This window comes from Mizuhopecten yessoensis, unplaced genomic scaffold, assembly GCF_002113885.1.
Source record: "Mizuhopecten yessoensis strain PY_sf001 unplaced genomic scaffold, ASM211388v2 scaffold4899, whole genome shotgun sequence".
Lineage (NCBI taxonomy): Eukaryota > Metazoa > Mollusca > Bivalvia > Pectinida > Pectinidae > Mizuhopecten > Mizuhopecten yessoensis.
The window spans coordinates 120,039-133,830 of NW_018405777.1; the positions used below are offsets into that span (position 1 = coordinate 120,039).

Here is a 13,792-nt window from a genome sequence, read left to right on the forward strand (position 1 = left end):
TCACTTTTGCTCTCAGCACCCCTGGAATATGTCATAGCAAAGTTGAAGGTACAAAACTAGCTATTTGATTGGTCTCAGGTGCTCACTGAACCTTTGATTTTACTACGGCATATTCCAGGAGTGCAGAGAGCGTAAGTGAGCATTACTCCTGCAGTTTCGAAGATGAGTTCGTCTTTGCATACTATAATAATAACAAAACTCTTCATCAAGTTAAAAAAAAGACTTGTAACCTGAAGATCTAACAAAGGTGATGGTACTTTCTGAAATCAGTAGGTTTATTGATACCCACTCTCATACAACCTCAAACTGCTTTTAACAGGATTTTGTCACGGAAAATTCATACTTTTAACAGGCCTCCTGACAGTGTAATCAGACTTATATATCTAGGGAATCCATAAATACTGTATACCAGGACATTTTTGCTTCTGTTTCATTTTTGCCCTTTTCTCCCCCCGCAATAAGGACAAAGTCATCATAACAGCAAATACTACTAGTACACAATCTACCCTATATATAAAGGACAAAATTTACACTGGGGGCATATAGATTTACCAGTAAAGGGTAAAATTTACACAGGGCAAATATAGATTTTACCAGTGAAGGGCAAAATTTACACTGGGCGAATATAGATTTACCAGTGAAGGGTGAAATTTACACCGGGCGAATATAGATTTTTCCAGGGAAGGACAAAATTTACACTGGGCGAATATAGATTTACCAGTGAAGGGTGAATTTTACACCGGGCGAATATAGATTTTACCAGTGAAGATTGAAATTTATACCGGACGAATATAGATTTTACCATTGAAGGGCAAAATTTACACCGGGGGAATATAGATTTTACCAGTGATGGGCAAAATTTACACTGGGCAAATATAGATTTTACCATTGAAGGGCAAAATTTATAGATTTACCAGTGAAAGGTGAAATTTACACTGGACAAACATAGATTTTACCAGTGAAGGCGGAATATTTGACAGGGCAAAAGTTTCCTGATATATAGTTATGTCCTCAGTATGTTAATTTGATTGATGCTCATTCTATAAATAGATCACTACACGTAGAAATATGCATTATGTAGCCTGCTAGTCATACTCATTCATTTTAACCTTCTCTTCTACCAAAATGAGCCACTGCCAGATTGATAAGTTTATAGTTAGAAAAATGTACATTACAGAATGCTTGGTTTGAGACTTCTGTCGGATTGTGTCAGTTATTTCTATACATATTACTTTTATAATTGATAACTGTAGGTCTTGTGTCTCAATGTACATGTTAGACATCTCTGTAGAGATTGATATTGGAGTAGGTTATGGCCTCTACAAAGAAACTTACATAGGAACTACTAGAACAGATTGAGTAGGTACAGAATACACTGTACATATTGTGGCCTGTGTTAATCTTGTTGAGGTTCAACACGCCCCCTAAAAGACACATAGTCACCCAAGATTTCAACACCCTGATATGTCATATTCAAAAACACCAATTAAAAAATCAAAATTGTAGATGTGTTTTGCATATATTGAACTTGTACATAGCTATTACATGTAAAATGGTTGTTGGCGAGGTTAACGTAGTCAATAATACGGCATTAAGGCTGATGTCTTCATAAAAATAGTTCACCAGTTATAACATGTCAATCTCTTTTGTATTTCGAATGAATACTTTGAAATGACATATTATCGAAATTAAAGTTCATTTATATTCCGTCTTTGCGTATTGCAGAGTTATCTTCTCTTGTGAGTAGGTATTGATTGTTACGTCATTGGTTTGTGTGAGAAAATTACGTGCTTTTCTCTTAAATTGATGACATTACTCTCACAAACTAATGACTTAACAATCAATACCTGCTCAAAAGAGAAGATAACTCTGCAATACGCAAAGACGGAACACCTAGGTCATGGCCATGGGGAGCTTAATTTATCCTTCGCTAGCTGTGGAGAGTGGCATACCGGCCCGGGGGCTTGTTGAACCTTAAATGTTACCTCATGGAAACTTCGTGTACCTGATCAGATATGATACACATGTACTAAATGCTATTTGCTTTTTTTTATTTTACAGAGAGAGATCAAATCTCGGCCATATTGTCGCAGTAGTATTTTACCAAGTCCTGGGAAGAAGGTGTGTTAGTGACCGATAACACAACGTGTACATTGTAACATTAACAGATTGATTATAAGAAACGGTGCTGGCATAAACTTGGAATGCTACAAACAGCTTGTCACATTTCTCGCCCACAATACTGGACAGAGAAGTTGTAAACAGCTACGGAAAATATTTTACGGCTTCTTGTGTATAGCTTTTACTGAGAAAAGACTGAACGCTCATGTTTACCATGTCAGGACAGTGAAATCTATTGTGTGATGTATTGGTATAAACCATAGTCCATTCATTCTATTATTTTATATTATATAAGTGTTATACTTCTTAACAGTTAATCTGGTAATGAGCTTGTGTTCTGTAAGTCCACTGTGGCAATATAAATACACTGAATGCTTGTTTGTCCAAACATTTCAGTTTTTAAAACAAAAATTAACCCAATTCACTTGACATGAAATACTGAATTCAGGAATCCTGATAAAAAAAATTGTTTCCATTTCTGAAAATTTCCATGTAGTGCAAATCTTTGTTAATTTCACAATAATTTCATATATTGTATGAGGTTTATTTATAAAATAAATTCACAACATAAAGTTCATATATAAGTCAAACTTCCATAAATTAACTTAAAAGATTCCAATTTCTTGATGTGTCGAAATTTCGGCAAAGTCTGAATTTCCGCCTTATGATAATAATACTAATGATTATTCAGACTTTTACAGTTTATACAGCATCTCAAGTTCGACATTCGTGACTCAAGTTCAAAACATTGAAGTTTGACTGTACCGATAAGAAATCATACGACAAATATTTTGGCTGATATTGAGTAGCCATGTTTACTGATTTCCTTGTATCATATTATAAAATCCATTTAATGAGTAAAAATCCTAAACCTTACGAATATTAATAGCTATATAAGCTATTAGCTTTAGGAAGCACGGTAGTCAAGTTGTAGGACGCCGGGCTAATGACCGAAGGGTTGCAGGTTCGCGTCATGGTACGGCACTGTGTTGTATCTTTGAGCAAGATACTTTACTCCGCTTGTTCCAGTCTTCTCGGCTGTAAATGAGTATGTGGTTGGGAAGTGCTCGAATTGTTGAATGATAGCTGTTAGCACCGGCTGTATGCTCCCAAGGGAGTTGAGAAAGATATTGGCTGGTTGCAAAGGCCCTATAACCATGGATAATAATTTGTGAACCGCTTTGAGACGACCTACGAACTAGATTGTGAAAAAGCAGTATATAAGAACCTCAAATTATCATTATTATTATTATATACAATGTCATGTCCGATCTATAAATGGGTGGAACACATTTTATATTTTATTTTAAAACTGACAATAAAGGTTTCATTTTTGCCACATAGCAAATACCCGAAAATCTTTTTTACAATTAACTTTTGTTTATTTGATTACTTTTGTGATTTTTTTATATCTTGGGTAAAAAGAAAATTCTTGTGAATCTCAAAGCAGACAAAAAAATGTTTGTGAACCACGGATATTACCAACTAAATAAAATTTTACAGGAGCAGAACTGGCATGTGATGTTAACATTGATAATATTAGCAAACAAGATTCAGCATCCGTATCCAAAATCATACAAATGTTATGGTGGTCTTCTGTGGACGGATTCTTAAGGGAATACACGAGTCCAGCATAAAAAGTAATGATTACTCAGTCAGAAATGGCTGGACAACATCCCTCGGAAGGTGAGGCAGCACTATTTATTATAGTTTACATGTTACGGCACACTTCTTCAGAACTATGTGCCATGTTTATGATATTAGCATAGCTAGTGTGCCAAACCATGTAGACTATAATAGATAGTGCTGATTCACCATCTGTTGGTGTTGTCCAGCCATTTCTACCAGAGTTGTGACAATGTGTCACTAGACTTCATGGCTTCTATTTTATATATAAGTATTTTATTTATTTCAACGCAATGCTTGTGAATAGCTTACCTATCTTAACACTGTGTCAACTCCTTCAATGATTAGTAGGTCTTGTGTTTGATTTTAAAATGCCGATATAGAACACTGCTGTATTTCTGCTATGTGTATCTAGCTTGTGTACAAAGTGAGTTGTATATATGTATATTGATATGTGTGTCCGTTTTGTGTACAAATCAAACATCTGTTAAAACGTTGAAATATCCTTTTTTAGGATTTTTTTAAGATTTTCTATAATCTGTCTAGTCATCAGCTTTCGTGTTCGGCCAGGTCTGTGTCCAGTGTGGTCTATTCAATGTGGGAAATTGAGTTTGAAGTCTGAGGAATTGACTCGGACTCAAGTAAATCCCAGTTGTAATATCAAGAGTTTAGTTTATAAATTAAGAATCGGATTGATGATTTTGGAGGCTCGTCTTTCTTGGTAGCATATGAACTAAAACTGTGACATTGTACATATTGTGCCAGATCTTGCTGTTTTACAAGGCACACTTTTTTCTTAGTGACCTCGCGTTAGTTATGTTTGAAGTGATAGGGTGCAGTGATGGCTTCTTGGCACACAAAGGGAACTTTTAAAGGCTGATGTTTTCATAATCAGTTGAATTAATCTTTCATGATTTTTTTGATCTGTAATAAACAGTATCATAACCTTTATTTTCCTCATAAATATTCTTGAAAACATTCAAAAAGACTTTCATTTTAACCGTGTAACTGTAATTTGAAAACCAAAATGTGTGTATAAACTAAATTCTACTATATCATAAATAATCTTGAAAATGTATTCAAAACATAATTTTATATCATAAAGTGTATTTAAATATTATTAACATGAAAAGGGTCTCTTAATGTTGTTATTGATGGAGGGGCGGACAAAATCTGTTTCTAACTAGATCAAGATTGACAAGTGAAAATTCATTGTTGATAAAAAAAATATCAATATCGGATGGATTGAAAAATTATGCATGTTTGAAGTAATAAAGTGCAATACAAATTTTCTGCTGAAGTTGATTTAACTAGGGAATAAAATGTGCATTTGTTTTAGAATTTTATTGATCATGATCATTGATAGAAAGGTTGTTCATTTATTGTTCATGTTAACTGCACTTTGCTAAATATTCTATTTAGTGAAATACCTTAATCTCGTAGTTATTCACTTATACTGGCAATTGATGAAATATCCTGTTACATGTTAAAATCTAATCTTACATATATGTATAATTTAGTATTTTGTATTTGTACAAATAGAATAACATTTTATACTAGTACTGTATTATCATTGGAGTACATCATGACGATCAATTATTAAATGTACATATGTAATATCTGTAGTGACCAACCACTGTCTTCAGTAACCAAATTTATGATTAGTCTGTATATAGTAGTATGTGTGATGTAAAAACCAATAGCTACCGCATTCCACCTATCTAGTGTTCAGGGCAAGAAATATTACTGAAATATTATTGAATACATATTCAAACATATCAAGGGGCCACGGTGGCCGAGTGGTTAAGGCGTCTGACATTCTGCTACATGTACCACTAGCCCTCCACCATTGGGTCACGGGTTCGAGACCTACCTGGGGAGGTTGCCATGTACTGGCCGTAGGTTGGTGGTTTTACCACCTAAACCAGGCACGTCCTTAAATGACCATAGCTGTTAATAGCAAATAAAACACAACCAAACCAAACCAAACCTATTCAAACAGGTCATTCATTGCTATATATACCAATTGGATTTTCTACTTTTTGGTTCTTTGTTAGTTTTGTGACATAGCTGCTTTAGTTATTGAAGTTTGTTGTTTTAGTTTAAAATTTGANGGGGGTATATGGACACTAGTTAGGTCAGATACTGTATCTAGATCACCAATGTCACCTTCCATATGAGCAAATGTTTTTCTTTGCAGAAGATTTTTCAAAAAGGTGCACAAAAATAACCTTTAAAAGATAAAAGAGTAGGCACAAAATATGTATCTACGTATTGACGATGGGAGACTTGCTATGCTCACATTCGTATTGACGATGGGAGACTTGCTATGCTCACATTCGTATTGATGATGGGAGACTTGCTATGCTCACATATAGGCAATCAAGGCCATTGATCATTGTGCAATTAACATACAACATCCATTAGTTAACCAGCCAACAGAACGGATGTATTGGTATCCAGTGTGTATCTGTAATAACAACTTATATGCTTTATTTGAAAATCTATTGGCTTCTTATGAATAATTTAGCATCCACTTCCAAGGGATTTTTTAGACTTTTGCAACAGCTTTCACATCACTATTCTGCCATATTTGCTGAGCATATTTTTTTTAGCTATGAACACTAAATTATCCTCGATAGGAGACAATGTCATTTTGACTCGAATGTGTAGATTGTCTTTCCTTCAAAATCAAATGGAAAAATGTATATTTCCTTTCACAATTAAATCATTTTCATACTTTCATAATAAGTAATGATTGGCAATTAATTAAAATCTCTGATAGATGGAGACAATGCTCCATTGTCTCCATGATAAGCAACAGAGAGCAACTCCATCTTTGTGAATCCCCGGAGTGATTAAAACAACCGACACCTTAGCCGTCAAAAATTATATGATAGGGTTGAGATATTCTGTGTCACATAGGGTAATTGTATTTTGTGAATATCCCTCCATTTCCTGCCTTTCCTTTGGCGAGTGCGGTGAGCGAGTGTCTGTGTATGCGTGTCTATATTGCGTCTTATCTTCTCTTCTATCTGTCACTCTGGGCAGGACATGTGAGGGATATAATCATGCTTGCTTCGCAAATGATATAATGATGGACCTCAATATAAATATTGGTGGAATCTTATGTTCTAGTTTTATTCTCAAGATTCAAAATCTTAAAAAGAGTTCAATTTGTTTATTAGCAAGTCATGGAATTATATGTCACTAAAACAAGGATGCTAGTGGCAAGGTGGCATCTACTAATTAAAAAGTTTTTAAAGTTAGCTTTTAAATTGTCAAACAAATTTCTTGATGTAATGTTTTATATATTTTTTAAAGAACTGGAACTTGAACATTGTAAAATAAACATATGAATCATTTGCTGCTGTCAAATTTTCGTTTTTATTTTTCTTTGTCGCATGTAATGGGATGACACTGGCACTTCTAATGTAAATTGAGGATAATTCTTCTTATAAATCTCATTGCAAAAAAAACCCCAAAAAACCTTTCTATTCATAATATTTTTAAAAGACAAACAATTAACTGTATTTATTAAGCATTTTGTTTTGTGCATGAAAACACAATATAAATATATTTTTAAAAGTGCCAGTACATTTCAATTTCGTCTGCAATTACAATACTACTACATGATATCAGTTTGGTGTGAAAAACAACCAAAGGAGGGTTAGTTTTCACACTTGTTGAGAACAGTTTTTTAATCAGTTTGTTCTTGAACATCCCTGAGGCAAGGGACTCCATGAACATAATGTGGGAATAAAGGGCACTTTTGTCACGCCGTTACGAAGTAGTGGTAGCGAGACTTAGGTGTTGCTTTTCCGGCAACATCAACCTTACATGGTCCATTGTCCTTGTCAGCATCTCCATCAACATTAAGTTTTTGTTAGCTCACCTGAATAACCAAGAGGCCTAGGATGATGATATTTGACAAGTAACATACTGGGATAAAGGGCCTTCAGGTTTGTTGAAATGAATGACCTTCATCCGTTTTCATGGTCACAGGGGTCAAATATGTTAAAATCTTTTAACGACTTCTGAATAACCAAGAGGCCTAGGGTGATGATATTTGGCCAGTTACATGCTGGGATAAAGGGCCACCAAGTTTGTTCAAATGAATGGCCTTGACCATTCAAGGTCACAGGGGTCAAATATGTTTAAATTTTTTTAACAACTTCTGAATAACCAAGATGCCTGGGGTGTTTATATTTGGCCAGCAACATGCTGTGACGAATGGCTACCAAGTTTGTTCAAATGAATGACTTTGTTCGACTTTCAAGGTCACATGTGTCGCATGTTTTAATAGATTCTTTTGAATCAAAATACTGGTATTTTGCCTGTAGCTGTATTTTAAGCCACTTTTAAGATTAAAAGTAAGATAAATACCAGGTGAGCGATTCAGGCCCATTGGGCCTCCTGTTTAAATTAGTTTCACTGAAAGCATAAGTGCTAGACCAACCAAACTTGGACTAAAGATGCATCTTAGGTAGTACATCTCAACCCATGCATCAAATGCTGGATGCGGCCTACCTTTCATGGTCCATTGTCTGTGTCAGCATCTCATTCAACATGAATTTTTTGCATTCAAATTTGTTTCTCTGAAACTGCTACACCAACCAAACTTGACATGTGCATTGATGATTCATCAAGAACTTAAGTTGCAAATGGCATAATTTATAACAGAAAAAAGACAATAGTATGGAGAAATTGCTTTTATTAATCAATTAAATTCAATCACTGTAAAAGATATTCTTTCAATCTGGAATATCAAATATCTTTCACATCTTAATGGGTACATGTAGTTTATCTGTGTTCTGACCCAAATTTGGTCACAGGTAGGTAGGAGTGGATACAAGCAACATCTTTCCCATGTTTTTGTCTGACTGATGGGAAACTATGGATTACCCCATAATACTTTGCTTTGGTCATTATTTCTTTTATAACATTGGAAGAATAACTTTCCAACTTTTGTCTTGGTCTTAAAAATCTTCAGAAAATTTTGAATTGTTTTCGATAATGTCTCCAATGTCAAAAATATATAATTCTAGTATCCTTTTAACTGATATTATATTCCTTAAATGTCCATCATAGCATCATCACATCTAAAGTAATGTCTAAATGCTTTAAAAACAAAATGGTGTCGCATAATAATCGTATGCATAAATTGTTCGGTATTGATGACATTAAGTTACAAGTTCTACTGTTCTTTAGTATTGTCACTGATGATCTCAAGATTGCTGGATTGACCTCGAATGTTCACTTTTGATAAAAGCTTTCATAGTACTTTGATAACATCATTGTAGAGATACACTCGTCAATTGTGACGAAACCTGCAATGTTTAACTTATATATCTGACACCTCAGATGTTTTCTGTTTGAATGTTCACTTTTGATGTCATTAGAAATTATCACTTTTGAATGTTCTGCATTATTGACATTATCATGTTGACATTTGGAATGTTCACTTTGATAACAGCTGGATGTTCACCTTGATACAGCTTGATTTCTCGCCCTTGATGATTCTTCGAAAGTTCGCATTTAATCATTGACAACTAGAAGTTTCAACTCCATGACACTTTCAATGTTCTCCCTCGTTGGTAGTTAAAATGTCCACCTTTGATGACATCAGGAATGTTCTCAATTCATGACAGGTAGATTTTTCCTCATCTTTGTTGACAGCTGGAAGGTTCAACTTTGTTGACAGCTGAAAAGTTCAAATTTGATGACACCCGGAATGTTCACTTTTTGATGAAATCTGGAATGGTAAACATTGTTTGAAAATTTACCAGAATGTCTGCAATTCCCAGTTAAACCATTATATCGAAACATTGCAGAGTAATTTATTTTTTTTAAAGATTTTTGTATGGCGATTATCAAAATCATGTGCAAATAGTTTTCTAAACAGCGATAATAATTTGGTTCAATTTAATTAAATGTACCCGTAAACATATTTCCCTGGACATATATATATACCTATATACATTTTTTCCCTAAATAAACTCCTGGTTTGGGGAGAAAATGACAATTTTAGTGTTATTAAATGAACATTTGTTCCTATTCCTAAAATGCATATACTACAACATTCATTAAAGTTTCATATAGTCCCCTTCTACAGGAAATTTAATTTTTCATGTCCAGTGACGGCATCTTGACAAACCGTTTCCCCAAAATTTCACTCTATTTCTAGCCACAGTGTCCGACTCCAACACCAATTGTCTAATTCCCCCTCCCCTTTGGACACAGTTCAATTGTATTTGGTTTTAAAAGGATTAATCATCTTGAAATCATGTGTTTTCACTGAAAGGCGGACATTCTATAACTGCCAACAATGGAAAGCGTCATATGTTTTACATAGCACCAACAAGGTGGAGAACGAGGTGTTCTATCTAACAAGCACCTACTGGTGTAAGTTGAAAATATAAACCTAGTATTTTCTGTGATTACAGTTTCAACACATCAAGACTCTGCCAGAAAAAGTGATGGGTATATGGTACCAATTGTTTTTATTTCAGAAGCATAAGAACAAGTAGGATGCATTAATGTATATAACCTCGGATATACTCTCTACTGAATCATATCCTTCATAAAGTCTCTTTCACATAACAAATGAATTTTTGTTGTTTTTAAGCACAGCTATGACTGTCCTCAAAATTTGTTTTCAGCACATCTAGAATATGTCATGACAAAAGTGAAGGCACATGGTTAGCTATTTGATTGGTTTCAGAATTTAAAACTGACCAATTGCTCAGAAGATGCCTGAACCATGTCCTTTGAAAGATTACAGTGGAGCGACACTGAACTTTAAAGCAGGTCAATTTTACCATTAAGCTGCAGCACCATTCTTCTGATGTACATCAAAAGATCATCCAAAGGGTGGCATGTACAGTGATATTGTCATGTTTTCCTGGGGTGCAGAGAAAGCAAGTGAGCATTGCTGTAACTCCTGAAATTTTCAAGAAGAGGAATCGAGATTTGTTTGGGAAAATATGAAATGTGTATAGTAACATTCACATATAAAACATATCTTTTAAACTTAAACCAGAAAATACTGAATAAGCTGGACAATACCAGTTCATATACCAGGCTGAGCACTAAGATATTCAAGCGATCATGGTAAAATGTTCTCATTAAATGAATACATGGACCTCTTAATGTGTATGCATATGTTCATGCTAGCAATTTTATATATTGTCAAATGTTTGGGATCTAGTGTGCCCATGTTATATCCCTTAGGGGTGGGGACTGACCTCCAAAGCTTTTTCTGGTAGCATACTCGTTTTCATCTTTGGCTGTAGGATAGGGATCTAGTCCAATTTAAAATAATGATCCAGGGACTTATGTTCAAGTATATATATATATGGTTATTGGGTGGGCATCTCAGCTGTTTCAAATGTATGACCCAAGGACCTAGTCATATAAGAGATCCTAGAGGGATCTTGGTGCCCACCATTGTACCATCTTCATTAGTTCTTTGTCAGTTCGATCTTTTCTCAAATCTGTTTGATCGAGTCATGTTAACAGTAAATGCACCTTGAGGTAACTTCTGATCTAAACTTAATACTGCTGTGTATAAAAGACAACCTTCAAAGTGAGTTTGTCATTTCATATATTTACTAGTACAGTACTTAATGTGAAAGAAATAGAATCGATCATTGCAATATGAGAAAGATCTGTCAAGTTCTTCCTTTAGCCATCTTGTTTTTATGATCAGTCTCAAAATATAACATGCACAACGAGGGATCAAGGGGAACCAACATATCAATTTGAGAAAGATTCCTGAAGTTTTTCCTGAGAAAAAGTACTAACAAACCTTCAATGTTGAAAATCGAAGATGGCTGTGGGTCGGCCATTCTGTATATCTGATCAGTTTCAAAAGTAACCATGAACAATAAAGGATGGTGGAATATAGAATTTGAGAAAGACCCCTCCAGTACTTCCTGGGAAACAGCACTAACAAACCTTGACTGTCAAAATCAAAGATATATTTATATCATAAGTCTCATAAGAAAACATATGCATAACTTCATACCAAGGGGAACCTACACAAAACAAAAGGCCCATGGGCCTTAACTGTCACCTGATATATTTATACAGAGAGTTGATTTGGTTTTTAACATGAGCAGAAATATTATTCAAAGTGACAAAAAACAATAAAACCACCTTATTCAATTTCTAGCATACAGATTTAAGACTAAAAAGTATTTGAAACTAGCACTCCTTTGGGCCCCACCCTACAGCCCTTGGGGGTAGGGCTGGCTCAAAATTTTCAAAGTATCAAACTGTCAACTCAAGGTTATAATTCCAATCAAGTTATTAACATGTAATATTCAAAGTATCATTTGCCATTATAAACCATAATAAATTTTGCCCCCCCCCCCCCCCCCCCTCCTTCCCCAGGGGGTAAGCACGAGACCCTAGGGTCATAAACCTGAAGACCCTTCCATCTATGAAGAGTGTTTGATTCTACCATATCTGGGTGTTTGGGAAAAAGATTTTAGAAATTTCTGTCAGTTCAACCCTTTTTTGTCCCACCAATCAGCCCCGGGGGGTCAGTCAGGGCGCATATATACGTGTGCATACCATCAATTTGCTATCCAATGCTGATAATGCTAACCCAAATTGATTTACTCCCAATGGAAATTAAACAAATGTTGGTCCAAAATGTGATTTCCCTATATGAACTATAGTAAAGTTTACCCCCCCACCAGGGGGAAACGTGAGACCCCAGGGTCATGAAATTCACAATTTTGGTAAAGCACCTTAAGACCCTTCCAGCTATGAAGAGCATTTGATTCTACCATATCTGGGTTTTGAGAGGAAGTTTTTTGAAATTTTAGTCAATTTGACCCGTTTTGGCCCCTGGAGGCTGGGGACCAAATCGGCCATTGTTTTTGTTGACCTTTGGCCATGGAAGGTTTCTGCAAAATTTCATTAAAATTGGTTCAGGGGTTTTGGAGAAGAAGTCGAAAATGTAAATTGTTAACGGGCGCACGACGGACAAAAGGCGATCGCAATATACGTCACTCAAGACTTTGTCTCGGGTGACCTAATAAAGACAGACCAAAGCTGTGCCAGAAAACAAGCTGAAAGACAAAACTTACTAGAGGACCATAGCGATATATGTACACAATTATCCATCCCCTTGTATGTTGGGGATATACATATACATACCTGCACTTACCCACTGCATTCTGCGTGAGCAAGGCAGCCGACATGGAAAACCCCTGCAGAACTTGGGTGTTTTCTTTTCTGCTCTCCACTGAAATCCATGAGTTCCACTTCAAGTAGCCTCATGTCGGGTCTTCGACGGAAGATAAAAGACTGGGTAAAACCAGACTGTTTTAGCTCCATTGTAATTGGCAAAGGACAGCGATCAGCTTAATGATTGGTCCAATTTTAATTACAGCTGAAGCCGATCCAATAGCTTAGCAAGTCTTGCTCAAAGAGGAAGGTTATGGGTTATGTTCCCTGCGAGAGCATTGGTACATGTACCATTACTTAAGCTGGCCTTGCTGCCCTTTTGCTTATTTAGCTTCAAATGGATGTTGGCAAGGACCGATTTCATTTTGCTTGCTGTCAGCTTTATAAGACCTGATGAAATATCTTGCCACCATGGCTACTAGATGGGGCTTAAAATGGCCATATATCAGTGGTCAGTGGTGCAGTGGATAACACACTCACATTTCACTAATATTTCTGGGATTTGATTCCCGAAAAGGTATGGGGTCACTCTCCCCACATCCCCTACCAGTCAACAAGAGAATAATATTCTTATAAATTATATTACTTGTTCCGTAATTGTTGTACTATAAACGATACTTTTAATATTGTTGGTGGCCAGTCTTCCTATGTATGACCCTAGAAGTTTTGAATTTTTTAAAACTTACCATCAAAATTTAGACCAGCTAGTACAATTTTTCGATAACAATCTGCACACTATGAAATTGTTCTCCCTTTCAAAATGAACTCTCTATATATATTAATGCCAGGCAGCTTAACCGGATGATGGATTCAAAGTATATATATATAATACTATAGCAGTTAA

The 13,792-nt window shown here is 35.4% G+C and overlaps 1 protein-coding gene and 1 long non-coding RNA gene across 2 annotated transcripts in view; one reads left to right on the forward strand and one right to left on the reverse strand.

Annotated features, from left to right (window-relative positions):
• LOC110450018 overlaps positions 1 to 13,792 on the forward strand; it is a 79,586-nt gene that overhangs the window by 14,722 nt on the left and 51,072 nt on the right. The window contains exons 14-15 of the mRNA XM_021497225.1: positions 2,062 to 2,121; positions 10,194 to 10,230. Of these exons, the coding sequence (XP_021352900.1) occupies positions 2,062 to 2,121; positions 10,194 to 10,230 (97 nt within the window). The remainder of the gene's footprint in view (positions 1 to 2,061; positions 2,122 to 10,193; positions 10,231 to 13,792) is intronic.
• Positions 8,752 to 11,248, reverse strand: LOC110450008. Its single transcript, XR_002462922.1, has 2 exons — positions 10,569 to 11,248; positions 8,752 to 9,502 (listed from the first exon to the last, which is right to left on the reverse strand). It is a non-coding gene; the product is annotated as an uncharacterized LOC110450008 (long non-coding RNA).